Source organism: Cornus florida, unplaced genomic scaffold (genome assembly GCF_030987335.1).
Source record: "Cornus florida cultivar Cherokee Brave unplaced genomic scaffold, ASM3098733v1 CherokeeBrave_3.0.0_Hap2_Chr10, whole genome shotgun sequence".
NCBI lineage: Eukaryota > Viridiplantae > Streptophyta > Magnoliopsida > Cornales > Cornaceae > Cornus > Cornus florida.
The window spans coordinates 82,318,597-82,345,512 of NW_026775580.1; the positions used below are offsets into that span (position 1 = coordinate 82,318,597).

Genomic DNA, 26,916 nt, shown 5'->3' on the forward strand with positions numbered 1-26,916 from the left:
TGTTATGGGACTCAGTTGTCCCACATAATGAGAAAGATATAAATAGGTGGGTATGCAACATTATCTAACAAATTGAGTTCTTGGATAAATAGGCAAGTGCCTACCCGTTACATTTGGTATCAGATTCAGACCTAATCCTTAATCTGGTGTCACGCCAAGCGCCGGGCCCGAATGACGTCCAAGTGACTCACCCGAGTAAGCAGGGTGACCCGATCACAACGAGGGCATTGCAAGTTCGGGTAAGGGAGAATGTTAAAAGGGGTCATTCGTCGTATATGAGATCTGAATGGAAAAATAATTGATTATAAATAAGTGGGTATGCAACACTACCCAACGTTCTTGTGGATATACAGTACCACCCGTTTCAACATTTAGATAAATGGACAAGCCTGCCCGTTATACAGGCCATCTAACAATTTCTCTGTATTTAGAAGAAGTTTATTATTTACTGTATTTTTATTTTATTTTTTAAAAACCTGGTATTAGAAACTCCACCAAAGACTGAACGTTATTGGTTTTCTGCTTTTGGGTCTACAATCTCCGCTTGGGATTCTGAGAAAGCCAAGAGGGTCGTGAGCTATTCATCGTTCTCAGTCGCGATTCGGAGCTTTTACTCACTTTTTGATATCTCGAATTGATCCCGGAGCAGTAGATCACAACTCTCATGCAGGCCCTCTTCTTTTCCTAGGTACGTTATTCCATTTTCAACACCTTCAGATCTCTCTCTCCTCTATCTCTCTATATTTAATGTATTATATGAAGTCATTGGTTGCGTTGCGTTTTGCAGAGAGGAATAGGGTTCTGCTCTACAGATCTGATCGGAATTCTATTGAAGAAAAATTGATATCTCTCTCTAAAAGTAAATACACAAATGGGTATTATGTTTACTAAATTGTTCTCTACACTATTTGGTAACAAAGAAGCTCGGATCCTTGTTCTCGGCCTCGACAATGCTGGAAAAACCACAATTCTCTGTATGTTTATTTGATTTGACCCTTTTTCTCTTTTTATTATTCCTTTTGTATTGTGGGTTTTACCAGTCTACGATAAATTCAATGTGTCAATTGGGTTTTGTCCAGATCGGCTCCAGATGGGTGAAGTTGTCTCCACCATTCCAAGTTGGTACTCTTTCTCAGTTCTTGTTCTTCTGTTATCAACTTCAATTTTTCGTTTGCTTGATTATATTCTAAAACTGACAGAAAAGGAAAAAAAATGAATTGTATGCTTTTAGTATTAGCCAGTTATTCTATGAAGTTCAGTTGAATGGAAGTTATTGTTTTCTGGAGTCCCAAATATAAGAACATCTTCTCACCACCCAAATGGAGCATAATTTCTTTTATTCTCATATTGATCTCACCCGATTTTCTGGAGGTTTAGACTTATCCTTTTGTATACTTCTGATGCAGCAATTGGGTTTAATGTGGAAACAGTGCAATACAACAACATAAAGTTTCAAGTTTGGGATCTGGGTATGCCAATTATTTACTCAAATCATCTTTTTATATATTTTTTTTGGCAGAAAATTGAAGTAAATCTTATCATGGATATTTCTTTAATGGTGGCAAACACTTTACGGAACATGAAGTTTTGGTTACTGTGTACCAGGTATTAACATTAACCGGAAATGTCAACTCAAATGCTGTTCTGCAACCACTATGTCGATAGATATTGGTCTGGAATTGATATATGCTAGTTCTTGGGATTTGGGATGGAAGAATAAGCAGATTTAGAGTATATGCTTGTGGCATTGGGTGTTTGGTTATTGGTAATTATCTGGGCTAGTAACTTATCAAAAAATAATAATTATCTGGACAAGTCAATGATGCTAACTCATTGGAATCTTATTAATTGAATAAATCATATTGAAGAATCAACACATGATGAATAGCATTACTGAAAGACCATAGTGTTGGAGATGCTACTCATCACTCATGTGCTATAGGAATGGCTTCTCCTAAGAAAATACCATAGGAATGGTTTCAAGGTTATGCATTTACTTTGGAGTTTTGATCTCAAATGTGCTGAGCATTGATTGCATGAAGAGATCACCCATTGATGCTATTATTGAAAAATGTAGTCTCTTCTGCTACAAAATTTACTACCCAATTTTTTTTCAGAATGTTTTTTAGGTTCAGATATTGGTTGTTGAAGGATGTTCACCATATAGGAATATGATTATGACTGGAATTTTGAGCAATTTTATATTGTTTTCCATGTAAGTGTCATGGACTCATGTCGTTAGTCGGGGAGTGATCTAGTGTATTGTCAGTGGGGGCAATTGCCCCCACTTATTTTGTTTTTTTAATATATTTTTTAGTATTAATACTATTGAATTTTCCTTTTTTGAATTATATACCTATGAAATTTTCATATTGTCCCCCTGAAATTACAAAAAAATCCCACTATTGCCTCCCCTACACAAATTCTTGGGTCCATCCCTGTTGTTAGCAAAGCTTCAACCATAACCTCAAAATGGCATACCCAGCTTACTGTTGTTTTCATTCAATTATATATAAAAATCTTTTTTGTTTTTGCTTTTTAACTGAAGGAATTAAAAATATAAAGTTAAACTCTAGCCATTCTTAATTAGATTTGTTTATGCTAAGTTTTATTATTGAGTTTAAAAAAAAAAAGTTTGATGAATTTCATCTGCTTTAGTTTGGGCGATGAGGGCAAACTTTTCTAGGTGGTTTTCTTTATTTCATTGAGAGCTGGTATTTTTGGTGCACTGCTTTAGAATATTACATGTGTTATTCAGGAACACGTCTTTAGCTGCAAGTCAGTTAAAAGCTTCCTAAGGAAGCTAGTAGTTTTTGTTGTACCCACTAGCAAAAAGAAAATTTTGATTTGAAATCCAGTCAATGCAGCTCATTTAGAACTTTAGAATTTGAAGCAAGCCAACAAGGAGACCCACCACATCAAATGTTCATCACTTAAGGTCTGCTTTTGTAAGATCTTATTTTGGTTTTGGTGGTAAATTGAAATTTGGGCTATATTTTTGGGGAGAATATTTTCATTTTATCGTTTCCTTATATATGGGTAAAGGTCTAGTCTAGAGAAGTACATTTGCGAGTTCTTTACCCGGGTCTATTAGCTTGTCCTTGACTTGATCTCATCACTGGTAATCAATTTCCTTCACCGTGTCCTGGTATATAATCAAACTTTATAGGGTTAATTTCAAATTGGTGGCAGATTTTGTTCTGACCTGTTGATTGGTGTAATATGGAGCAATAATCACTTGTAATTTATGGTTGTTCATATTGATGTTTTTTTATTGGTCACATATAAAAAAAAATAGTCATGTGTATTAATTGGTTTACCATTTATTATGGAGAACCTGTACTATTGATAATCACTTTTCTTGTTGCAGTGAGAAGTTTCAAATAGTAGTTTTCATTAAATTTATTTTTCAGTTAAGCTGGTAGTTCTATAAAGCAAAAATAAAAAGTCATGTCAATTTCTTGTTCTAATACGGTTGTTTATTGATGATACAGGTGGGCAGACTAGTATCAGGTGACCTCTCTATTAGACATTTCTTACCTCTTATTCCACTTATGTCGTAATGATATGGATTATGTTTTTCTTTTCTTGTAAGACAACATTGTCTTTACATGGTTTATGGCTTTATGATTTGCCATATGAATATCGTGCTGTTTGATTTTCACTGGTAGGATTGTAAATTTTAATTTTGTCAGTCATGGATTTATTTTTTGATAAGCAAATACCAGTCAAGGATTTATTTATTTATTTTTAATGTTTTGGTTTTGTACTTATGATGCATAGATTCACGGCTTTCGTCAGTTTGTGAATATAAGTTTGCAGTTTTCTTATTCATTGCATTTGGATGTCTCTTTTGCCGCTTTTCCGTAGCTTAGTTAATTATCTGTCACCTATTAGACTTGTCCATGATGAGCAATCCTACAATTATTTTGGCAGTTGATCTCAGTCGTGAGTTCTAATGTTGTTCCACTTCCAATTCTTCCTAAGATGCTGCTGCAATCTTTTTCTCAGCCTTGAGTTCTAATGGTGTTCCACTTCAATTCTTCCTAAGATGCTGCTGGAATCTTGTTAGAGACATGAAATCAATAAGCTACATGCTTGCAACATGACCTCTTTTAGGGCATATAATACATTCACACCTCATTAAAAAAATCCATGCATGCATGTGTACCTTATCGCTGACATCTCTTTGAGGATTTCTTGAACATCAAGATGGTATCAAAGTCAAAAGAAAGGGTGAAATTCTGACAATCTTGTTGCCTTGTCAGCATTGCTAGTGCCTTCTTCTTTACTTTTTTCTTTTTCCTTTTTGCTTTTTTTTTTTTTTTAAATTTTTAATTATTTCCTTTAATAATTTTTATAGCAATTACACACACAATCACGTTCCAGTTAGGCTTCAACTCCGCAACTCCCCTGGACTTCTTTGAATGGTATGCTGGGAAGCGCCAGAGAGCAAATCTTACTAATTTCTTGGAGTTAATTAAAAAAATTTAATTTAGTGTTCTTAAAATTGTTCTCTTATCATCATAAAGATTCTAATATCATTGAGATATATTCTAGATTTTCATTGCATGTCACACAATCTGCTTCACTTCAATGGTATGTGATCACAAGGGATTCAGCTTAATCATGTGTACAAAGTTTAAAAAAAAAGAATATTCAATAAATTGGTGTACGATCCTCCCTGTTACAGTACTATCTCATTTCTTTAACTTTATTCTAAGGGTATGGTAATGTATCCTTACTTTCTACTTTGATTTATATTGTGAGACTATTATCCCAGCAATTAGCTTCTGGAAAAAGTTCACTTTATGTCAATTGTTTCTTTTTCTGCTGTGACTCATGGAATGAATGGTTTTTATAAAATTATTTTCATGGTGATGTTGGAGCCTCATAGACTGGAGTAATTCTCCCCAGGTCTTTCTAAATAGTAATACTGATAGCCTTGCTTGTCAGTATTCACATAAACTCTATATGTTCCTTTAGAAGAATATGCCTTCGTCTGATCTGAATATGCAAAACTCTCAGCATCATTTTTTAAGCCTTTTAACTGTTGTTCTGAATAGGCAAACTCTACATGTTCCTTTAGAAGAAGATGCCTTCTTCTGATCTGAATCGGCAAAACTATTAGCATAATTTTTTATGCCTTTTAACTGTTATTCTGGTAGCCTAGGTGGTGCCTTCTGGCATCACCATAGGGGATGGCCAGTGTTCAAGTTCCAATGGGGATGGGGAGAGGGGGTGTGGACCCAGCCTATTGGCTGGGTAAATCATAGATGTTAATTTTTTCAAAAAATTCCTATGATGCGCTCCTATCTGAGTTTGTTAGAATTGGATGCTAGAATGTTTTAAAAGGTTGGTCATGGTAGTTTTGAGTCTAGAATCCTCAAACTTTATTATATAGAATCAATATCAAATGATATATTCAGAAATGAATTCAACATCTTAACTACCAACTATTTGGTTCAGCTGCATTGAATTCCTTTTTTTCATCTTGCACCTAGGCCATATCCTATATAAATTCCTTGAATGCCATGTTTTTCCTCCTGATAGAATAGGAATTTTTTAGCAAGAAGAGGGAACTATAAAAGTGATGAAGACTTTAAAATGTTTGCTCACCAAAACTCTACCCCCAAAAAATTGCCCATACAAGAAAGAAAGTGGAATGCTGGAACAAAGAAGAAGCCATATATCCAAATGTGTATGGTATTTCTAGATTTCTTGCTCTTCTCTTTGATGGAAAGATCCATTTTTAGTTAGTACTTCTAGGCGTAGCACTCCGAAGCTCCCTGATTTGTCTGTTGCTTCTTTGATATGTTGGGAAGAAGGATCACCTGCTGCTCCTTTGATCCATTTATGTCATTTATATATTTTTTACATTTAAGTTATGAAATCCTTGAGACGATGCTTCCATTAGATCATCCAAAGAGCTCCTTACATGGCTTTTGTAGTATCTGCCTTGAGATATGATATGGAAACAGCAAAAATTTAGCTACCTTTTTGGTCTCTCAAAATTTTCTTCTATACCAAATCAACTTCTTTAAATATGGAACCTCTTTCAAAGTTAAGTTTCACTTTATTAGAGGGTGGAAGTTTGAGAAACTTTATAGATCTGAAGTTGCACATATAAACACAGTTGTTTTTTTTTTTTGTGTGTTATTGGAATACTTCCCACTTGAAATGTTTACTCCTTAATGGTGGAGTTAGTTATCTTTGTTGCTCATGGAATACAATTGAAAATAATGCCTAAAATACCAAAATGTGAGAATAATGTAGCCAACTAGGAACTATTGAACACTGTAGAATGCCAAGAATTAGAATTAGTATAATAACACATGAGGTTTCCTTGGAGCTTAATATGTTACGTCTTTTGCTAAATTTTTTATTTAGGTCAAGGGCAACGTTAAACCCATAAAAGACTGGCAAAATATGATTGAACAAAGTAAAAATTTCAAAATGGCTAAGAATGAAATAAGTTTCTTTTGGTGATAAAATAGGTGAAGTACAAAGACAACTGGACCATAAACTTGCAAATAAACAATATTTAACTAAATTCTTAGTCTTTGTTTGGTAGGAGGGAAGGAAGAGTATTTTTTATTTTTATTTTTTTGGTGGTGGGGGGATGAAGCAAGTTTGTTCTATTATTTGGTATAAGAGAAGATGAAGGGGGAGAAAGGATGGATAAGGCATCCCTTCCAGCACCATTTTTCAACCGTCTAAAATTGAGTGGAAGGAAGGAGGGAAAGGAACTATTATATATATCTGAAGTGACATTTTTTTTTTTTTAAGGGGGGGGGGGCAGGAAGCAAGTTTGTTCTATTATTTGGTATAAGAGAAGATGAAAGGGAAGAAAGGATGGATAAGGCATCCCTTCCAGCACCATTTTTCAACCGTCTAAAATTGAGTGGAAGGAAGGAGTGAAAGGAACTATTATATAAATCTGAAGTGACATTATTGTCCTTCACCAAATCTTGTGCTTGTGTATTGGTGTAAAAATTCAAAACCTCCTGTTTCTTCCCTCTTACCAAACAATGGAAAGTGTCACCTCCTTCCCATCTCTTCAACTAAACCAAACAAAAAGAGGGAAGGATTCCTATGATGGCTCTTTCATCCCTTGTATCCTTTCTTCTATCCTCTTCTCATTATTTGTACCAAATGAATCATAAATATCTAAAACTTTGTGCAATAAAATCGAAGGAAAGATGAGAGAATTTTCATGATTTCTTTCATAATAATAATAATAAAGGTGAAGGAGAAACTGAATGTGTTCAAAAGTTGTAATGCATATAGGAAAATGTAGATTTGACCAATATGGGCTTTGAAGAATCTATTATTCATTTTCATCTCACCCAAAAATCAATTCCTTTTTTTTGAGAAGTTTATGGCCGTGAGTCAGCTTTTATTCTATTATGATCTCAAAGAAGTACCACAATGAATTCAAGTGATATACAATGCTCCTTTGATATTTATCAAGTATTTCAGAAATATTGAAGAATAAAATATGAAATATTAATTAAAGTAGATCATTTTTGAGATGTTAAATGCCAGTGGTGGACCTAGGACAAGCTGAGCGAGCCCGCTGAGTGAGCCCGATGATTTGGAAATTCTCTTTAGATTTTTTTTAATTGCTCTAAAGGGCTTCTTTGAAATTCAACAATATCCCCTTCCCCGAATAAAAACTAATAAACAAATACATTAAATTAGTTGCACTATGATTCTATCCTGCCATACTGCATTACATTGAACTCAACCTTCATTGTAAATTTCTGGTATTGTGTCCGGTTGTATGCCAATTAATTTATATATATATATATATATATAAAATCAAATTAAGGCATAACATTGTTGGCTTTTGGTGTTACTTTGGAAAAAATGATACTTGGGCTGATGGGCTCATACATACTTGTAAATAAGAAAAAACAGAGTTGTTAGCTCATTTGAAATTCTGAATTGGATGAGTGGAGATTCTGTTTGGGATCTGCGATATAGCAGGGAATATCAATTTCTAAATTTTTCCTGTGTTGTTTTTTAATTTTTCTTGCTTATCGAGAATTTTCAGGGTATATCATTTTATTCTTCTTTGAGTTGTTGATGTTTTCACTTTTGCAACTTTGATCTACTTGATTTGCGTAGTTTGTCTGGTTGGCTGCCAAATTAACAATTTTGCATCAATTTTACAAGTCCATGATTTGGTTCTTTTGTTTGCCTTAGGCCATATTGGAGATGTTATTTTCCAAATACTCAAGCCATAATCTATGTTGTTGATTCAAGTGACACTGATAGGCTGTCGATTGCCAAAGAGGAGTTTCATGCAATTTTGGAGGTATAATTGAATGCTGATTTATATTTGCATGTGATAATTTATTAAAATTGCTGGTATCTTTGTGTTTTTTTATTTGATTTTTTTGCTTCTTACCATGTGTAGTTGAAATTTGTTTTATAGATGTCACTTACAGTATGTATATTTATCATAGGTATTTTATTGTTAAAATACTTTAAATATGAGTTGTGAGCAACTAAATAATTTTTAGCGTAGATGATGTGAACAATTATTTTGGAAGTAGTAAAATTGTATGTCGAGATTAGAATGCAGTAATGCTGTACCTGGATACTTTTGGCTGCTTAAAATTTCTTCCTGTCATGGTTTTCGAAAATATGTTTGGTTCATTTTAACAGATTTTGTAGGCTGTCTGTTCTGTTTCTATTTTCGCTTCTCCTTTTCTATTAAAGAATGGAAATACTGGTAGATCTACTGCCCGCCCTGCTTGGATTTAACGCTTCTAATTATCTTGCCAATGCATGATTGAGATGTCATGCATTTTGTTAATACTTCTTATTTATTTATTTACGCATGAAATGATATTTCATAATGTGAACTCATATTTTTGTGCCTTTTTGTCAGGAGGAAGAGTTGAAAGGTGCTGTTGTCCTCATTTTTGCAAACAAACAGGTTTGTGTATAACCTGTTGATTATTCTCTGTGATATATTAGTTGGAGAAATTGATTACATCATATTGTGCGAATAACATTTAATGTGACCCTATGTCAGAGCAGCTTTTGCTGCTTCGAACACAATGTGCAACTTCTTGTTTTTTTTTTTAATTTTTTTTTTTATTTTTATTATCAAAAAAAAAAAAAAAATGCTTTGGATTCTTATAGACTACTAGTAAAAGATGCGTGCGGTGCATGTGGTGAACTCAAAAGTTAATTTGTAATCCTAATTTAATTTGTTTATTTTTGATTACAAATAATCAAAAACAAAATAATTTCTTGAGTAATTAAAATTTTAAATATTTCTGAAGTCAATTGTATTGTCCTTTTGCACATTCACTAGTACAAAATAAGATTTTAAGAGTATAGATCAAATTTAAGGAGTTACAATTTCTCAACCAGATGATATAAATATTAAAATTTATATTTTAAGCAATAACCAAGATAAAATATGACATACACAGGTCCACTCAAATAATAGGAGAGTGGACTTAGAAAAAAAAAAATTAATAACAAAAACTCCAAATTACACAAGGCAACTCTTTGAAAAGAAAAAAAAAACTCTTTTAAAATAAATAAATATAGGATAGAAAATTAAAACAGGATAGAAACTCAAAATTGGGGAAAAATATATAATAAAAACTCAAATTACACAAGGCAACTCTTTAAAAATAAAAATAAAAACTCTATATAGAAACAAATAATAAAAATTCTTTTGTAATTTATTTTAATTCTTTACTCTTTTTGTATTCGTACAATTCTAATTCTTTTTGGACTTTTAAAACGTATAAGAATTTCCTATTTCTAACCTATTTTTTAATAATAATAATAAAAACTTCAAATTACACAAGGCAACTCTTATTATAAAATTAATAAAAACCCTTTTAAAAAAAATTAAATATCTAAATATATATATTTTAAAATTAAATATATAAATATGTGAGAGAGTCTAAATAAGACTCTTTTCAAAAAATAAATATATCATTTAAATAAAAAATCTTTTTTAAAAATATATATGTAAATATGTGATAAGAGTATAAAACTCTAGTCTAATATTTCTTTCTTTAAAATAAATAAATAAAGGATAGAAACTCAAAAATGGATAGAAATTCAGAATTGGTAAAAACTCTTTGTACTTATGTGATAGAGTTTTGTATAAAACATTAAAACTCTCTTTTAAAAATTCTTTTTTTAAAAAATAAATAAATATAGGATGGAAACTCAAAATTGGATAGATGTCCGAATTATTTTTTTCCCTTTAATTTACCTTCTCATGTTGGGGTCATGTAAATGCTGCCATTTTGTTTTATCATTGCCTCGCAACTTCTGCAAACCAATGTTTCTATGAAACTAGTAATTTTTTTTTTCTTTCCTTTTTTGTTTATTGTCCTTTTTGTTCAACAGGATCTTCCGGGTGCACTCGATGATGCTGCAGTGACTGAGGCCTTAGAGTTGCACAAAATTAAAAACCGCCAGTGGGCTATTTTCAAAACTTCTGCCATAAAAGGAGAAGGCCTTTTTGAGGGCTTGGATTGGTAAGATCAGTTCTATAATGATGTATATGTCAGTGTTGAGCTGCTAGATATTATAGGTCATAATTTTAACACATCCATATCCTGGTTGCAGCATGCTAGTTTTATATGATATTAGACACGTGTCATCATAGCTAGTCAGCAGCAGCATCGCAGTTTAATTTGCTTTTTGGATATAAGTTGTCGTGTTAGGGCTTATGTCATTATGGAGCTTTTATACAAGCTGATTTAGAGAGGGAAGCGGAATAAGTAGCTATTAGATCTGCACAACATGTGTGCTAAACTAGCTTGACCAAACTGATATAAACTAGTGGTTTTTGATTGATTCAAAGTGTAACTGTTGTATTGTTGGCTTCTCTCTTATGAGAAGCCAGAAAAATAGAGGTTGTTCCCATCCATCCGGCATCACTGCAGTTTCTTCAATCCCCAAATCTGGAGTTGAAAAAGCCCCAATGGTAGTGGTTGGTTTAAGTGACGATTGTTATTTCTGTTCTGCTTGATTGTCGGTTTTTGGAAGTTCCTTGTGCAAGTGTTTAACTTATTTTTATAGGCTGAGGTGGCTAACTGGACGTTTTAAGTGACCATTGTTATCTCTCTTCCGTTTGATTTGTCGTTTCTGGAAAGAGCCTTATGCAAGTATTAACTTATATTTGCAGGTTGAGCAATACACTCAAATCTGGTGGTGGCTAACTTCCTTGGGATAAGAAACAGAAACTTGCAGCTGTTTAGGGAAGGCAGAACTAAGAAGGGTCTCACTGCTTGATATGATTTTTGATAGTTACATTGTGTCATGGATGCAGTTGTCGGTTTGGTGTCACTGACTATCGGAGTGAACTACCAACTTACGTGTTATATTTTCATCAAAGATATGAATGCTTTAGCCTCGTGATACTGTGCGCGCTTTTTTTTTGCTTTTGTACCCATTCATTCCCTCCTCAGGACACATTTTTTTCCTGCTGTTTTATCATTTGTTCTACTTGCTTGGTGTAGGAACTAAACTAACCACATTTTCTGTTCCATAGAATATTGGTAACTTTTTTTCTTTTGTTTAAAGTTTCGATCAAATTTTTATGGGTAAGATAAACTATTAATTTGATGTTGGCACTCGCTGGCCGTGTTATAAATTACTGACCTTGAATGTATTAGTTCAATTTGTGTCGTGGAGATCGAATGTGTGTGGCTGAACAAATTTACTTGCCTTGAATTTGCACAGGGAGCTTTAGTCTAGTGACACTAGCTCATCTTGTAAAGTAAATTAAATAAATAAATAAATAGCAAAGAAAAATGATACTTTGTTTGGAAAATCAAAATAATTGTTATCCACTTAGATATATATCCTCCCTTTTAGTGAATTATGAAGGAGCTAAAAAAAATTGTTTTGATATTTTCATTTCTTCTGCAACTAAGATAAGGCCAGAGTTGACAATGGACTGAGACCACCCCAAATTACAAAGGCATGTAAAATTAGTTCAAAAAAATAAATAAAGAAATTACATTCTATATATGTAGCTTGGGCGGAATGAACCCCAAATTTAGTCTAATCTGAGTAGCTCGTTCCTAACTTCATATTAGTAAATATTTTCAGATGAGTTCGGATTGACCTCTTAATATATCCACCTTGTTTGCAACCTATACAGTCACATAAAAGAAACAATATTCACGAATTTTTCATGACTAGAGTGTTTATTTAACAAGTTATGTTTATGATAAATTATTTTTGTAATTTTTAAGTGAAAGGTAGAAAATTTAAGTAATTTTACTCATTGCATAGAGATTGTTTTAGATTTCAAATAAAAAATGTTTATCCCCCCTTTTTCCCGCCAAAACCTTGCCACCACGCTCTACGTATTTCTAACTGTAGACAGAACTAACTCTCGCTCAAAAACCAGAAGCTTCAGAGAGAGAGAAAAAAATGGCGAAACTGAAGTTGCTCTTCATCTCTTTGATCATCATCATCATCTTCTTCTCTCGCTTCTCTCTCATCTCTTCCCTCCCTATTGACGAAGTCCTCAACGCCACCAGAATCGTCTCCCGCTCCGGCTTCGTCGCCATGGCTCTCACCGTCGAGCTCGTCGCGCAAACCCTAATTTCCAACACTTCATCCGTCACCATATTCTGTCCTCCGGACACTGCATTCGCTCAATCAGGCCAGCCTCCTCTCTCTCTCCTCCAATACCACTTCTCTCCTCACGCTTTCTCCCTCCAAGCCCTCCGTTCGCTACGCTACGGAACACCGATCCCCACTTTGCTCCCCAATCGCTCTTTGTTCGTCACCACATCAGCTTCCGATGAGCTGATTTCGTTGAACAACGTCAAGATCAATGGATCGGAGTTGTACGACGACGGATCATTGGTCATTTTCGGACTTGACAACTTCTTCAATCCGAATTTCAATGTTTCAGCACCAATTCAAAACCCTAGCCCCAATCTCACATGCGTAGTATCAACGAACAATCCGAGCACTCTGTCCGGTGTTCGTCGATTCAACGAAGCTTCTGGAACACTGAGATCCAACGGTTACTCTGTGATGGCTTCGTTTCTTGACCTGCAATTGCCGCCGTCTGATCGTAATGAGACAACGATGTTGACTGTGTTTGCTCCCAGAGACGATGCGATGAAGGGACACATCGGTAATTTCACCGTCTATCCATCCCTGTTCTTTCGCCATGTGCTTCCCTGCAGGGTTTCAAGAACTGGTTTGGAGAGTCTCGAAAATGGAACGATGTTGAGGACATTGTTGGATGGGTTCGTGGTGAACATTACTCGATCCGGTGATGAATTGATGCTGAATGGAGTTGCAGTGACAGTTCCGGACATGTATTACAGCGATTGGCTTGTCGTTCATGGCATTCGTGATGTTCTGGCTGCGCCGGAGAGGCCATACCATGGGGAGCCAGGTTCTTCATCTGAGCCCAAAAACTACAATTCGCATAATGTTTCCGCGTCGGATCGTCTCAAGCCTCCGATCAGTTACCTGTTTTCTGCTCTGTGATTGAAAATAAATGAGGCTATCTGTTCCCGTGACAGGTGAGATATAGATGGGCAGTTTCTCTAAAACTCTCTCTTTCTAATCACATGTCTAAAGCTTTCAATAATTCATTGATTGAACTTGTGCATAGTTGTCAATGACATTTACGTCTTAGTAGATATGGAGTCCTTCTATGATTGAAGTGTTGTTGATGATGATGATGACGACGATGTAGATTGGTTATCTTTTTGGTTACTTCTGATATGATACAGGGAGCTCTGATCAAATGTGATACATACTAAGCATGATTCTATTGATTATTATACAGGGCAATTTTCGATCAAAAATGAATTTTTAGGAATGCAACTTTAATTAGTAGGTTCAATTCAACAATCAAAACTAGTATAACCTTATTATTCAACCTTCCAACTATAGAATTACAGTGGTTATGTTGTACTTTGAATTTTTTTTTTTTTTGGTCAAGAATCTGCTAGCAAATTCGGATCAAGTAGAGTTTTAAAAACACTTTTAAGGGCAGTATTATGCTAAGTGCCATGATTTGCTGGCTTGTCTCTATATTACTGTAGTGCTGCAAAAGTTTTCTTGGTTCTTGGTAGTGCTCAAGTTGAAATATATTCAGTCTGATGGTTTTCATGTATGTGGTGTAGGTGGGATGCTGGGATGGGTAGACTAGAGATCAACATAAACTTTAGGCTTAACTTTGGAAATTATTTTGCCTGAATTAGCCGTGAGCCCCTGCTCTCATACCTATCAACTCGAGTTTTCACCTAGACGAAGTAATATAAATATATTATATAATTCTTTGTTGTCATTTCCTTGATATATCCGTCCAATTTTTCAAAATCTTGTTATATGGTGTCTTTGTTTTTTTTTCATGCCAGTGTTGATGCTACATGATTGCTTTTCTTGAGTGGAATGCTTTAGCTTTTTGACACTCAAACCTCATCATTAAATGCTACTTATTCCATTCCCTGGCCCCAATTTTCTTGAGAAAAACCCTTCGTACGACATTGAAAAGAATAGGACTTGATTGACTTTCAGATTCTTTTGAATGGATTTGGCCAAATGAAACCTTTGGCAAACAATTTACTGTGTTAGAACTGTATACCTCTTTTCTCCCATCAAGAATAGTGATTAAGAATGCTGAAAATCTGAATAGGAGGCTTTTATCAAATAAACAAATAAATAAATCTGGATAGGAGGGTTGCATCCCATGTCCAACATCTCTCGGAGTATTTGCTGGTACCATCTAACATTTGTGCCCCATCCACTCGCTTTTCAAAGAAAATTCAGAAGATGGGGATGTATATTGCCTGGGTATGATAAGAAACATCTGAATAGGAGGCTTAAATCCCATATCTAACATTTCTTACCAAACATCTGTGCTATGTTTATTGCTTGGGGATGATATAGACATCTCTAGAATTAGCACTCATGCTAGTGATCAATCAGTGTCCAATTATATTGAGTTAGCAAAAATCAAGTTTGACATGTTTTGTGTGTTTAATCTGTATGTGATTTGCTTGGAGGACAGAGTGCTACAGTATGGTTAGACTGTATTCATTGCTGTTGTCTTGCAAATCGAAGGAAATTAGCTTGCACATATAGGCTGTGGTCATTGCTTACTTTTGATATAGTATAGTGAAATCCCATAATCTCTTTTTTCTACTGTTTGTTTGTAATGAAAGTTGGGGATGCTTTGGGAATGGAGTATTTCTTTTTCGTTTTAGATATATGAGTATAGAATGACTGCAGATATAGAGAGAGAAAACAAGAGAGGATGAAATCATCTCTGGAGATTAGTGGAGTGTCGATTATCATCTTTAGAAGTGAATTACACATGAGTTTGAGCTTTGATCTTTTGAAACAGTAGGAAGAAAATATAGTAGTTGGCAAGAGTCATCTCGAAAACTGCATTCTAAAGAATCTAAACACGCACCTGCATTCTTATCTTTGAGAACGTTAAAATGTACATTATATCATCAACAGAAAAGTTGGTTTTATTGAAAGATATTAGGGATGTGAACATTCTTATAATCACATGCCTTGTTTCGATAGCATCGTGGAAAAAAAACTGCCTATTTTTTTTCCCTATATGGTGAGCTTAAATCCAAATTGTGTTGGAAATGATTTGCAATTACAGAAAAACGAAAGAAAACTCAAATCACCAAAAGGCCACATCTCTGGCCACCATATGGTATGATTTTGATATATATATATATATATATGTGTGGTTGAACTCTCTTACAGAAAATTTCACGAAATATGATTTCAATAAGGTCTCTCACCAATGTAGTTCCCAGGAGGGTCATAGTTGCAAGTCATGAAAACACCTCTGCCACCAAAACAATTCACCCTGGCACACCCAACTCTCCCTGTTGCCCTCCACACAATTTGGGTGTAATGCCCACATTCCTGCCCATCGGCACACGAGTTGGACCAGTAATTGTACCACTTCCGCTCTGAAACCCATGCAGCGGCAGCCTGAGCCGGAGTCCAGTCACTGCCGCTCCCCCAAAAAATGTTCTCTCCATAAGGTCCATTTGAGTGCTTCAAAGCACAGTCCCAACGCCTCTGGTTAGCATACCATTGAGCATAGCGTTCTAGACGTGCATCCCATGCCAATGGCTGCATACGTAGGGCAGACCGTGCTGCATTCTGAGGAGCCAAAAATTGGTTGATTACATTTAGGTAGCTTCTCTGTTTGGTGATGGCATGGGTGCCTGCGATGAGGAGGAGAAAAACGGTGATGACACCGTAGCACGGACTCATTCGAGGGAGACCCTTGTATTTGGTTGATGAATTTTTTAGGGAGCAATTGTACAAGAAAAATCATACATATTTATAAGATATAACCTAAGAGTAGTTGGATTGGGGGGCTTAAAGTGTCAACTATGGGGTGGCACCCATGTTCGATAATGATTACCACATTTGTTTTTGTAGGGGATAAAGGTTGAATTCTAAGCTAGCATATTTTTATTCTTATAATAATAGTCTGTTCTGTAGGATGGATATATATATATATATATATATATATATACACACCTAAAGATTTCATTCTTTAATGCACTAATACACATTCAGTGTGGTATTCATTTTGTCACACAAGAAGTTGTTTTATTTGATGGAAACAAGAGAGGTAGAGTACTTGATGAATATTTATTTTCCCCATTGCTATGATGTTTATATGTCACAATAAGCACATATAATAAGTTACGATGTTACAAAATAAGAAGTGAAAAAAGAAGAAGAGTTGTGATAGATGATCATGTTTTGATCTTCCTTTTCGAGTGGAGGAGTTGGAAAATTGAAGGCATATTGATGACTTAGGTTCCTTTTCCATTTTGATCTGATGGGGGCATAAAGACTAACTTGGAAGCGCATTGAATGGTTCCTTTTGTGTGTTTGGTAGATCAGATGATGCTATTTATTTTCAAAGTCAAGTGAGAATTTGTGTTGTTCGTAAATGCCACCACCGAAATCCACGGTGGCCTTCAATGCCGCCTAAATCAGCGGAATCTACCTATTCTCTCTCTCTCTCTCAATATATATATATATATGTCCTTCATTCTTTTAAATAAGAATCATTCACTCTACTTCAAGTTTTCAGCATTTTTATATTTATCCAATGAATTCCTTTTTGGCATTTTATTTTAGATTTACTTAGATATGCTATTTGTGCCAAGTTGTTTTTGTTGACTCAGGCACAAGCAGCTCCAACTCACTCTGTGTTGTGTCAGATATATGTAACCAGGTGGATCAACCCACATGTTTAAAATTCATCTCTTCAATCATATGTATAGTATATATCCGAGGTGGATCAACCCACATGTTTAAAATTCATCTCTTCAATCATATGTATAGTATATATCCGAGTGTGTGAATACTTACAACACCGGCTTAGACTTTTAGCACCACTCTAGTCACTCCCGTGGGGAATCAAGGCGTCGCTTCTACTCGTGCAAGGTCTTGATCAGCCTAACTCCCGTGCACCCCCTCGCCAACACACTCGTCGCTTGTGCACTCACTAGTGTTGTAGTGGCCCTCGTCCTCTACTCACTTGGCACAATTGGTTGGCAAAGAAATAATGCTTTTATTATTACAAAGAAGACTTACACGCTCACACTCTTGGTGGCTCCTTACTCCACACTAGCAGTTTCTACTCTTGGTATTTCTACCTTACAAATGAAACTTACTCCCTCATCCCTAACGGACGGCTAAGATGCACTCCAATCTACGATGGAGATTGTTCTTCTAGAACTTTCTCCCATCTTCTCCACACTTTAATTACAATGTACTTAATTCTACACATAACTACATTATTCTAGAACCTTCCATACTACTATGAAGAATTTTAGAAACTCTTATCGTTGCTATGCAGCGTCCTACTCAGTGAGCGGATTTAGGATTTTTGAATGGGGTGGACTAATTTTGGACTTGGTTAATATTATTATTTTTTTAATTTTATTTTTTATTTTTTGGGCTAGGGTAAAAGTAGAATAGTAATTTTTTTTTTTTTTGGGGGTGGGCTTCACCCAACCCTCCCTCTGCAGCGCTTGTCACCTGCGTGGCTTAACATCCCATGGCAGAGCATGACATTAGTTTAAGTAGTTTCTTTTCCTTCATCGTGAAAGTCAAGGTCTGAATTTTTAGTGCCACTACATATATGTGTTTTTCTTCTTTTTTTTTTTTTCTCTCTCACTTAAATTTGAAGTAATGAAAGTCTGAATAATGATTATGATGTGCAACTATAGTAACGTTATCACTGATCATCATCACTCTCATTTTTTAGAATGATGTAACATATTGCTGGACGGATGAATCGAATAGTTTTGGACAAATAGATACAAACATTGAAATCATTTGAAATTCTAATTTATATTCTGCATAGCTCAGTGAGTCACAAATATCCAAATAAATAATTTTTATTAATTATGTAAAAAAAAAATAATTCAATTTTTAAGATCGTCCAACCTCCTCCCATTTAATTATCTTCCCATGTGTGGTAATGGATGCCCTCCTAATTTAATGGTTTATGTTACAAAGAGTTCTTTTAAGTACAAATATTGAAAAAACGCTGATGATGCGTTTTTATTTATATAATAATAACGCAGTATGTCTGACTGGCTTATTAATATTTCTCTTGCAAGGAGAGCCACGTAATTGAGTTCAATTTTTATTTTTGATGAAGGCTCGTTTGTTAATATACAATTCGGGCATGTAGTAGTCTATGTGCTGTACATGGTCGAAATTTGGCTTGTCTTTTCTGAAACGTGAGCTTTATATATAAATTATGATAAAATATTGATTTTATTCTAAGATGCAATTAGTTAATATATATATATATATATATATATATATATATATATATATATATATTCTAAGATGCAAAAAGTCCATATATACATACACTAAGACACATTAGTCCCCATATATTATAAGTTCATATACATCCAATGTATTTGTAGTAAGCTTCACATAAATGATAAAACTGTCATAAAACATTATTTCAATAAGGTTTCTCTTTCTTTTTGGGGGTAAGGTTTTAATAAGGCCACTGACCATTGTAATTCCCAGGAGGGTCATAGTTGCATGTCATGAAAACACCTCGGCCACCAAAACAAGCCACCTTAGCACACCCAACTCTTCTTGTTGTCTTCCACACAACTTGGGTGTAATGCCCGCATATCTGCCCCTGGGCACACGAGTTGGACGAGTAGTTGTACCACTTCTGCTCTGAAACCCAAAATTCGACAACCTCAGCCGGTGTCCACTCGCTGCCACCCCCCCAGAAAATGTTCTCTCCATAAGGCCCATTCGAGTGCTGCAATGCGCAGTCCCAACGCCTCTGGTTAGCATACTGTTTAGCGTATCGCGCTAGACGTGCATCCCATGTCAGTGGCTGCACACCTACAGTAGACCGGGCTGCGTTATGAGTAGCTAAAAATTGTTTGATGATTGTTTGTTTGGTGATCACAGCTTCCGTGCCTGAGATGAGGAGGAGGAGAAAAGTGGTCATGGTCATGGCAATGTAGGACGGACTCATTTGAGGAGTATCAAGTATTTGCATGGTGGGAGGAGATGGAATTTTGAAGAAGCCATGGTTCAAGGAAGATCATATACTTATAATTAAGTCAACAGTGGAGTGGCAACCCATATCTGTTAATAAATGCCATATTTGTTTTTCGCAAGTGATAAATGCTCTCTATGTCTAAAGCTTTAGGTTCCTTTGATTGCCATAATTTTGATATTGTAATAATCTTTTGTTGCGAATTCCTTCGTAGTTAGTTGTTCCCCGTTGTTTTTGGGAGTCTGACTTCTAACCTTCGCACCTCTAACTTTTAATATAACATTTTTGTCCTGAAAAAAAAGACAATCCTTTGTTATCTGGAATATATTCATGAGGATGCGGCAAGTGGCATGGGCCGGATATGGATCGCGGAAACGAGATCGGGTCGAATGATTGAAGAAGGATCCATGTCAAAGCACCCTGGAGTGGGCCGAACGTGGGGGGTCCACCGAGGAAGGTCAAGCCCATTACAAGACCCAGCCCAGAAGGAAGAGAACTTTGGGCTATAAGCCCAATGTAATTGGTTAACTGCAAAAGAGGGTCATGGCCTATAAATAGACCATGAAGGGTGGAAAGTAGAAAGGAAGCTAGGGAGAAGAGAGAGAGAGAGAGAGAGTAAGAGTGAGAGAGATGAAACGGAATATTGTATCTTCAATTGGCGCCGTCTATGGGAATCGAGGACGAAGATCAATTTGAGGTCGATCAGTACCATATTAGTTCAATCGAGTTTGTGAATATGCAGTGTAACTTCTGGAAGTTGAATCCAGATCAGTGAGATTGTAGTTTGCTCCGAGAGAATTCTTGATTATTGTGGATTTTGAGGCATTTGCTTTGGAAGGACGCGATTGCGATTTGCTCAGTTGCAGTCAGATTCGACGAGTTTGAAGCTAGAAAAGTTCAGATCTAGCAAACAGCGATCACGATTCGGTAAAGTTAAGCCCAGATCTAGCGGAGTTTGCATCGGTAACGCTTAGATCTGTTTCGAAGTTCGTAATTCATGCCTTTGCTTCGATCCGGAATCATGATAGGGGGTGACAACTCTAATATGGTTGAGAACATCCAGCAAGTGAAACTCGATGAGTTGATGAACATGATCGAAGCTCTCCGGAGAGAAAATGCAGATCTAAGGAATGAAATACAGCGTCAAGAAGCTCCAGTAATTCCACGACCACTTCCGGTAGGCGAAGAAGGTGCACGTACCGATGCAGCACATCACTGTGAAGAGGTTGAAAACAATCTAGTTGATCCTCACCGCGAGGAAATCCGGCGAGACGGTCTGTCGCCAAATCTTCGTTGTATGGATGATCGTGAATGATCGATTTACATAGATCCACGGCGTGAGCAGATCAGGCGAAACGAAGCGATGACTTTTGATCCACATCAAGAAACGCTCAGCCGAGGTGAAGCAACAGAGTTGATTCGTCAGAAAGCTATGCCTCTATGGCGTAAGGACTTTGTTGAGGATAGATCATTCGATCCGACCTACCGGCCTTCCATGATGACGTTCGACTATCACAGCTCAGAGAGGAGATCAGTAGACCAGAGAGTAGCCGCGGGATTCCAGAGGGAGAATGAAGCACTCCGTTCAGCAGCTCGAACGGTGGATTCACCGTTCACCGATGAGATTCTGAATGCTCCGAGTCCGAGGAAATTTTCCATGCCCGTTTTCATTATATTCGACGGAACGACTGATCCGATCGATCATGTGTATCACATCCAGCTGAAAATGGCTCTAAACACTGAGAATGATTCTTTGATGTGCAAGTGCTTTCCTACGAGTCTAGTCGGACCAGCTCTGAATTGGTTCAAGAACCTGCCGAGGGATTCGGTGGATAGTTTCCGAAGCCTGTGCGATCGGTTCATAAGCCAATACTATGGAAACAAGCGTCCAGCGAAAGATATTTCGAGCTTATTCACAATGAAGCAACACGCTGAAGAGCGTCTCCAGGCTTTCCTAACCAGGTTTAACCTTACCAAGAGCATGGTTATTGAATGCCATCCTTCAACGACAGTTCAAGCATTCATTCTAGCTATGAATCGTGGCACCCCGTTCCACACAAGTTTGGTGGTCCACACACCGAGGACTATGGATGAACTCAACAAAAGAGCCGATGGATTTGTACGCTTGGAAGAAGAAGAAGCGGCAAACGCTTGGAAGACATCCGTTATATCCACGGAAGAAAAGACCAAAGCAAAGATCAGGCAAAAACAGGTCCAATCGCAACGCTCCTCGTGGAAATCTGAGAAGAGGCCCAGAGAGGAAGAGCTGATTACTTCATTGAAAGTTACCCTAGCAAGACTGTACCAAGAAAATAAAGATAAGTTCCGACCTCCTTTACCAATCAGGCAACCTCTCGAACAGAGGGATCAGTCTAAACACTGTGCATTTCATTCTGATTTTGGCCACCAGACTAACGAATGCAGGAACCTAAGGAGACAGGTAGAGATGCTGATAGCCAGAGGGGAGTTCGCAAGTTATATTCAAGGACCAGCGGTGGAGCAGAACCGGCCAATGGAGCATGTGAAGAAGAATCAGAAGTCGAATTCTCACAACACGCAACCAGTTCGAGTAATTAATGCAATTCACGGTCGGCCAGAACCTGCTGAGGAATCAGATGAATTGCTTTGAACACGCCTTCGTCAGGCACGGATGAAGAGAATGATATGCAGTGTAAGCACTCTGCACCAGCAGAGCGCATCAACGCAGATAAAGTTTGACGCGACAGACTTGTTGCGTGTTCAGATCCCTCATGAGGACCCGCTGGTCGTAAGTTTGACAGTGGCCAAATGCTTGGTGCGCAAAGTTCTAATTGACCCTGGAAGTAGTGCGAACATCATGCCAAGAGATACATTCGATCGGTTCGAGATCAAACAGGATCAGCTAAAATCCACCGGGAATCCACTAGTAGGGTTTGATGGAAAGCGAGTGGAGCCCGTCGGCACAGTGGAGGTAGCGGTATATGCTGCCGAGAGGGTTTTGATGGAAACCTTTGTAGTTGTTGAAATTTATCCCTCTTACAATCTTCTGATGGGCAGAGGGTGGATCCACAGGGTTCGAGGTGTTCCTTCCACTCTGCATCAGGTAATGAGATGCCTGGCACCAGACGGAACCAAAGTGATTGACATTCATGGAGACCAAGTTGCAGCTAAAGAATGTTACTCTGTAACGCTGAAACATGCCAGAAAGGGAAAAGCTCCCATTCGTTCAGTAAGTCCGAGATAGCAATTACAGGAGCCTCCCTCCAGGCAGAACGGAGAGGAGGAACCAAAGGGCTTGACTGAAGAACCCTTGCTTGATGTGCAGATCGATCAGTTCCGACCGGAACGGACAACCAGAGTAGGGGACGACTCATTGAGGAGGAAAAGCAGGAATTAGTTGATTTTTTGTCTCAAAACGCAGATGTGTTCGCATGGAGTCACCTGGACATGCCCGGGATCGATCCTTCGGTATCCTGTCATTCCTTGAACGTTAATCCCAATGCAAAACCTGTAAAACAGAAGCAGCGACGGTTTGCCCCCTAGCGCAACTGAATTATTGCCGAGAAAGTTGATAGGCTGCTTGATGCGGGGTTCGTAAGAGAAGTGCACTACCCCGACTGGTTATCGAATGTGGTCGTTGTGCAAAAGAAAAATGGGAAATGGCGCGTATGCATTGATTTTATCAATTTAAACAAAGCTTGTCCGAAGGATAGCTTCCCGCTGCCAAAGATTGATCAGATGGTGGATGCAACAACTGGATATGAACGCTTGACCTTTTTAGATGCTTATTCGGGTTATAATCAGATCCCCATGTCCCCCGCTGATGAAGAAAAAACTTCTTTCGTTACTGAACGCGGGACGTATTGCTACAAAGTTATGCCGTTCGGACTAAAGAACGCCGGGGCAACTTACCAAAGACTTATTAGTAAGATTTTTAAGGAACAAATAGGGAAGACAGTGGAGGCTTACATTGATGATATGGTGGTCAAAAGTAAGAAGAAAGCCGATCATGTGCAGCATCTTCGAGGCGTGTTTGATGTTTTGCGGCGGTATGGGATGAAGCTCAATCTGACCAAGTGCTCGTTCGGTGTAAGTTCAGGCCAATTCCTAAGGCACGTGGTTAATCTCAGAGGTATCGAGGCAAGCCCTGCCCAAGCAGATGCTCTGACTAAGAATGCCGAGCCAACGATAATCAAAGAGGTGCAAACACTTACGGGACGGATTGCTGCACTGAGCCGTTTCATTTCCAAATTGTCAGATCGATGCAAACCATTTTTTGACACAATCCGAAGCCACGGCAGGCAGGTTTGGGGAGATGAACAACGCCTAGCGTTAACTGCTCTGAAAAAATATATGCAGAACCTTCCGGTACTATCAGCTCCAGAGTCGGGCGAGAAGCTGTTTCTGTATCTCGGAGTATCCAGCATCGCAACAAGTGGCGTTCTGATCCGCTACGCAGAAGGGAAGCAATATCCATTGTTCTATGTTAGCAAAACAATGACTGAGGCCGAAAGGCGTTATTCAAAGGCAGAGCGGGTGATACTCTCGCTAGTGCATGCGAAAAGAAAGCTCAGGCATTATTTTGAATCCCATCCTATTATTGTTCTAACCACTTTCCTTATCAGAATAATCCTGCACAAACCAGATCTCTCCGGAAGAATGATGAAGTGGGCCATAGAGTTAAGCTCATTTGATATCACATACGAACCTAGAACAGCAGTCAAAGGGCAGGCGGTGGCAGATTTTCTACTAGAATGTGATTCAGAAGACGTGGAGGAGGATCTTTGTAAGTGCTTATGGAAACTCTTCGTTGATGGATCCTCAAATCAGATGGGTGCAGGCATTGGGATCAAACTGCAGACACCAGAAGGTACAGCCTTAAGCCAAGCGCTTCGGCTTGAATTCGCAGCCACGAACAATGAGGCCGAATATGAAGCGTTGCTGGCAGGAATAAAGCTTGCCAAAGAACTTAAGGTCAGGAATTTGAATGTTTTCAGCGACTCACAGTTAGTCGTTCGGCAGGTGAGGGGTGAATATGAAACCAAGGACGAAACGATGGAAGCATATCGTTCTGCTGTTATGAAGGAGGCACAGAACTTTGAAAAAATTGAATTCATTCAAATTCCGAGGGAGCGTAACGGAGATGCCGACAGGCTAGCATGTAGCACCTCGGGTTCTGGAGAAACATTGGCAAGGGTGGTTCCAGTGGGAATTTTAAACCAGCCATCCATTTTCGAAGAACCTTCAGGCTCAGATCCTTGGTAAGTGAATGTTATTCCATATGAGCCAAGCTGGATTGATCCGATCATAACTTACATCCGAGATGGTACTCTGCCTGAACAAAGAAATGAGGCTAGGAAAATCAAAGCGAATGCTGCAAAGTACGCCATAGTGCATAACCAGTTATACAGAAGATCATTTTTCGGACCGTACTTAAAGTGCGTTACCCCCACAGAGGCTCGGCAAATATTGCGAGCTATTCATGAAGGTGTGTGTGGAAACCACTCAGGGGGGAGATCATTAGCACATAAAACAATGGCTCAAGGGTACTTCTGGCCAAACATATCGCGAGATTCGGAAGAATTGTCTAGAAGGTGCGATAAGTGCCAAAGGTTCGGACCACTGATTCACCAACCGCCTGAAGACTTGCATGTAATGGCCACACCATGGCCTTTCGCGCAATGGGGGATGGATGTAGTTGGTCCTCTACCAAATGCCAGAGCTCAGAACAAGTATGTGTTGCTGGCTACAGACTACTTTACTAAGTGGGTGGAAGCAGAGCCGTACCCGAGCGTTACTCAAACTCATGTGAGACGATTCATTTGGAGTAATATTATTTGCCGGTTCGGTGTTCCGAGGTCAATCGTCATGGATAATGGTACCAACCTTGACAGTAAGCAGGTAAGAGAGCTGTTGGAGGAGTATGGAATTAATCAAAAGCTGGCAGCAGTAAGTCACCCACAGGCCAATGGACAAGCGGAAATTATAAACAGAACAATCTTTACTTGTATCAAGAAGAAACTAGAAGAAAGGAAAGGAAGGTGGTTAGATAAACTGCCGAACGTCCTATGGGCCTACAGAACGACCCCAAGAAGACCGACCGGAGAAAGTCCATTCACCATGGCGTATGGAACCGAGGCAGTTATACCGGTCGAGCACTTAGTTCCGACTGTTCAAAGCTTGGCCTGGAGCTGTGAGCATAATGACAATATGCTAAGGTTTAACCTCGATTTGCTAGAAGAAAAAAGAGACGCAGCAGCGGTGAGGCTCGCCTCTTACCAGCAGACACTTGCGAACAGCCATAACAGGAGAGTAAAGTACAGAGACTTTAGGCCAGGTGACCTGGTTCTGAAAAAGAAGGTGGGGATAGTCAAAGAGATGATGCCACCATGGGAAGGCCCATACAGAATTGCAGAGGCCATAGGAAAAGGCGCATATACCTTAGAAACCATGGCCGGAAGGCTGGTTAACAAGCCTTGGAATGCTACTTCTCTAAAGAGGTATTATCAATAAAAAGTTGAGATTCAGTACTGAATTCTGTTTATTTTAAATTGAAAACAGTTGAATGTATGAGTTTTTGAGATTTATAAAGATTGCACTCCTCTTTAAAATCCTAAGCAAAGTAAGTGGCAATTTGCACTATGAGCCGAACGCCAAACACTTGCTAAGAAAAATAAAAGGCCAAGTGGCAAGAGGCATTCCAGCCGAGCGCCAGGTACCTAAGCAAAGTAAGTGGCAGCTGGCACTATGAGCCGAACGCCAAACACTTGCTAAGAAAAATAAAAGGCCAAGTAGCAAGAGGCATTCCAGCCGAGCGCCAGGCACTTAAGCAAAGTAAGTGGCAGCTGGCACTATGAGCCGAACGCCAAACACTTGCTAAGAAAAATAAAAGGCCAAGTGGCAAGAGGCATTCCAGCCGAGCGCCAGGCACTTAAGCAAAGTAAGTGGCAGCTGGCACTATGAGCCGAACGCCAAACACTTGCTAAGAAAAATAAAAGGCCAAGTGGCAAGGGGCATTCCAGCCGAGCGCCAGGCACCTAAGTAAAGTAAGTGGCAGCTGGCACTATGAGCCGAACACCAAACACTTGCTAAAAGAAAATTAGAGGGCCAAGTGGCAAGTGGCATTCTAGCCAAATGCCAGGCACCTGAGCAAAGTAAGTTACAGTCGGCACAATGAGCCGAACATTAAACACTTGCAAAAAAAAAAAAAAAAAAAAAAAAAAGGTCCTAACTAAGAGGCGTTTGCCTCGTCGGCCTCTTGATGATGTTGGGCCACCTCTTCATTGTTGGTGGTGTCGCAATCCTCACGAGGTGGAGAGTTAAGATGAATGACAGAATCGTTCTGTTGAATCCTA

At 38.0% G+C, this 26,916-nt stretch overlaps 4 protein-coding genes across 4 annotated transcripts; 2 read left to right on the forward strand and 2 right to left on the reverse strand.

The window, feature by feature from the left end:
• Nucleotides 1–486: 486 nt before the first annotated feature.
• LOC132279234 (ADP-ribosylation factor 1) lies at nucleotides 487–11,674 on the forward strand. Its single transcript, XM_059781163.1, has 9 exons — nucleotides 487–688; nucleotides 788–974; nucleotides 1,080–1,118; nucleotides 1,407–1,469; nucleotides 3,495–3,513; nucleotides 8,212–8,323; nucleotides 8,903–8,950; nucleotides 10,396–10,526; nucleotides 11,180–11,674. Exons 2-9 carry the CDS (start codon nucleotides 872–874, stop codon nucleotides 11,211–11,213), a joined length of 549 nt encoding a protein of 182 aa, XP_059637146.1. The 5' UTR covers nucleotides 487–688; nucleotides 788–871; the 3' UTR covers nucleotides 11,214–11,674.
• Nucleotides 11,675–12,396: 722 nt separating this feature from the next.
• LOC132278817 (putative fasciclin-like arabinogalactan protein 20) lies at nucleotides 12,397–14,129 on the forward strand. The gene has a single exon (XM_059780716.1). The coding sequence runs from the start codon at nucleotides 12,436–12,438 to the stop codon at nucleotides 13,513–13,515; it is 1,080 nt and encodes a 359-aa protein (XP_059636699.1). The 5' UTR covers nucleotides 12,397–12,435; the 3' UTR covers nucleotides 13,516–14,129.
• A 1,365-nt stretch (nucleotides 14,130–15,494) lies between these two features.
• On the reverse strand, nucleotides 15,495–16,446 carry LOC132278868 (pathogenesis-related protein PR-1-like). The gene has a single exon (XM_059780764.1). The coding sequence runs from the start codon at nucleotides 16,282–16,284 to the stop codon at nucleotides 15,784–15,786; it is 501 nt and encodes a 166-aa protein (XP_059636747.1). The 5' UTR covers nucleotides 16,285–16,446; the 3' UTR covers nucleotides 15,495–15,783.
• A 2,611-nt stretch (nucleotides 16,447–19,057) lies between these two features.
• On the reverse strand, nucleotides 19,058–19,576 carry LOC132279295 (pathogenesis-related protein PR-1-like). Its single transcript, XM_059781224.1, has one exon. The coding sequence runs from the start codon at nucleotides 19,556–19,558 to the stop codon at nucleotides 19,058–19,060; it is 501 nt and encodes a 166-aa protein (XP_059637207.1). The 5' UTR covers nucleotides 19,559–19,576.
• Nucleotides 19,577–26,916: the final 7,340 nt, after the last annotated feature.